Source organism: Quercus robur, chromosome 12 (genome assembly GCF_932294415.1).
Source record: "Quercus robur chromosome 12, dhQueRobu3.1, whole genome shotgun sequence".
Taxonomy (NCBI): Eukaryota; Viridiplantae; Streptophyta; class Magnoliopsida; order Fagales; family Fagaceae; genus Quercus; species Quercus robur.
This window is the reverse complement of record NC_065545.1, coordinates 31,310,351-31,312,564: the sequence shown is the minus strand read 5'-3', so window position 1 is coordinate 31,312,564 and position 2,214 is coordinate 31,310,351. Positions and strand designations below refer to the sequence as shown.

General features: G+C 36.0%; 1 protein-coding gene across 1 annotated transcript; it reads right to left on the bottom strand.

Moving 5' to 3' along the window:
* Positions 1–271: 271 nt before the first annotated feature.
* LOC126709743 (uncharacterized) lies at positions 272–1,858 on the bottom strand. The gene is given in 4 exon segments (XM_050410078.1): positions 272–357; positions 909–1,254; positions 1,256–1,370; positions 1,372–1,858. Coding segments are annotated over 3 exon segments (885 nt in total). The 5' UTR covers positions 1,842–1,858; the 3' UTR covers positions 272–357; positions 909–954.
* Positions 1,859–2,214: the final 356 nt, after the last annotated feature.

The window sequence follows — 2,214 nt, the reverse complement described above, 5'->3', positions numbered from 1 at the left end:
TCAAGTTCCATGCTTTTTTTTTTTTTTTTTTTTTAGTTTTATTCGGCATAACTTGATTTTCTTCGAATCGAGTATTTCATTGAAACTCAATTTTAAGGTAATCGAGTATTGAAACAGGGACATATCCCTATATAGTTTCGAAATAGGGGCATATTGCTAAATTTTTAAAAAATTAAGGACAAAAGGCTAGAATCTCCTACACCAGACATGAAAATAGACATTGTTTACTAAAATCTCTAGGAAGAACGTATATAGACCCCACGCCTCTACCGATCTGCATGCCAGTCTAAACCATTAGCGCGCATACCATGCCTTTTATAAGGCTTCATATAAATCACTCTGCAAAAACTTCCTAGCCTTCATAATACGAAAAAGCAAAGTTGAGGGTTTCATGGGAAAAAAAATTCCATTATTGTGAGGAAATTAAAACAGTAATATGTAAGACGGCTCCACATTTCAACAAGGTGATCAGGACCACCCTGACTTGGAAAAGTAATAATAATTATATATAAATTTTAAAAAATTTATGAGTTATCTATCCTAAAAAAAATAAAAAATTTGTGATCACCTAAATTTTTTTAAGCCCAACAAAGTTAAACTTGGGTCTCCTTAATAATATATTAGGTACTTTCAAAAAAAAGCCCAAAATAATTTTGTTTAACTAAAATTTGAAATAGATGTATTTTGTAGCATTGATAATAAAATTATCATGCAACAATTTTAAAATATGAAAACCTGTAAAAAGAAATCGTAAATTTTTATGTATTTGTGTGTTTTTTTCTCTTTTTTTTTTTTTTTTTTTTTCCTTTCAATATATGAAATTCTCTTTTATTAGATTTTCTATAATTAAGTGACCAACCTAGAAAAAATTATTGGAGCTGCTATATCTGCAAAATCATTTCCCTCACCTGACAGAATTTTTTGTTGGAACGGGTAAAAGCCCAGAACCACGCCTCAATATTTCCCCCACCATGAATACCACTTTAGTTTAAGTTGATACCACAAATGAAGAATGCCCAAGACCCCTCTTGATAATCTTGGATCAAATACCTCAAAGAGTACCTGGCTTAGGGAGTCCAAGAGAACTTGGGCGGGAACCACCTGTAGAAGCACCGGGCGAGCCTCAGCTGGCATTGTTCCAGCTAGTTCACAAGCCTTCTGTAAATGGATATTAGCTACAGATGCCATGTCAAAGACTGCATCACATAGGCGCTCAAGAGAATCTAAGCAGATCTCTGATGGACCTCCCTCCTTTCACCAACAAGCCATGTTTGGCAGCCACTTTAGTTGGTATGTAAGAAAAATGATGGTTATGATTGGCATGGTAAGGTAGCGACTTAGGCAGCAAAAGGAGGCCACTTGCAGTAGACCTGATTACTGATACCAACAGCTTGAAGTGTCATGTACAGAATAGTTGATACAGTATCCTCAGCATATTTCTCCAACTCTTCAGTGGTTTAGGGAACATCAGTAACCTCTCTTCTTGCATCATTCATCCGAGCATCAACAGATCATTTCAACCATCCCTTGCTAATTTTATTCTCAGATATCACTGATCATAGAGCCAGTGCTATTGGGTGCTCTCTTAACTTTTTAGCATAGATTTTGTCTATAGCTTCCTGCCACCAGATGAGGCGCATAAGCCCAATCCTGGGACCAGAAGCCACATCCATGGCTCTTGCTGTTTCAACATTAAAGGCATGGAGTGCAAAAGCAACTTTCCGCATTGGAGGGGGAAGTTCAAGGAGGCAAAGTTAGCGACGGTAATCATAACTACGCACTTGCTGCACACAGTAGGAGAAAGCTGACCATATGCTACAAGATAAAGAAGCACCATTCATCAAATTGCCACTGTAGTTCCTCCTGCAAACAGATAACCACATCAACTACAACATTATATAGAAGTAACAAAACACTGACACAAGAAAACTGAACGTCCATTCAGTCATCCTATCATTCCTTGTTGGTAGAGCATATAGGATGAAGAATCAATCTATCTGATTGGAAAATCTTTCTTAGGAATTGATCCTGCTTTTTTGGCTTAATATTCCAGCCTTCCCCCCCCCCACCCCTTTTTTTTAGTTTTTTAGTTATTTTCTTTCCTAATAACTGACAAACTAAAAAATTCTACTAAAATAGGAAAAACAATCAATGATGGAAATGGAGATTGAAAATATATTTTCCAATCCATTAAAGATATTTGCCAAACATATA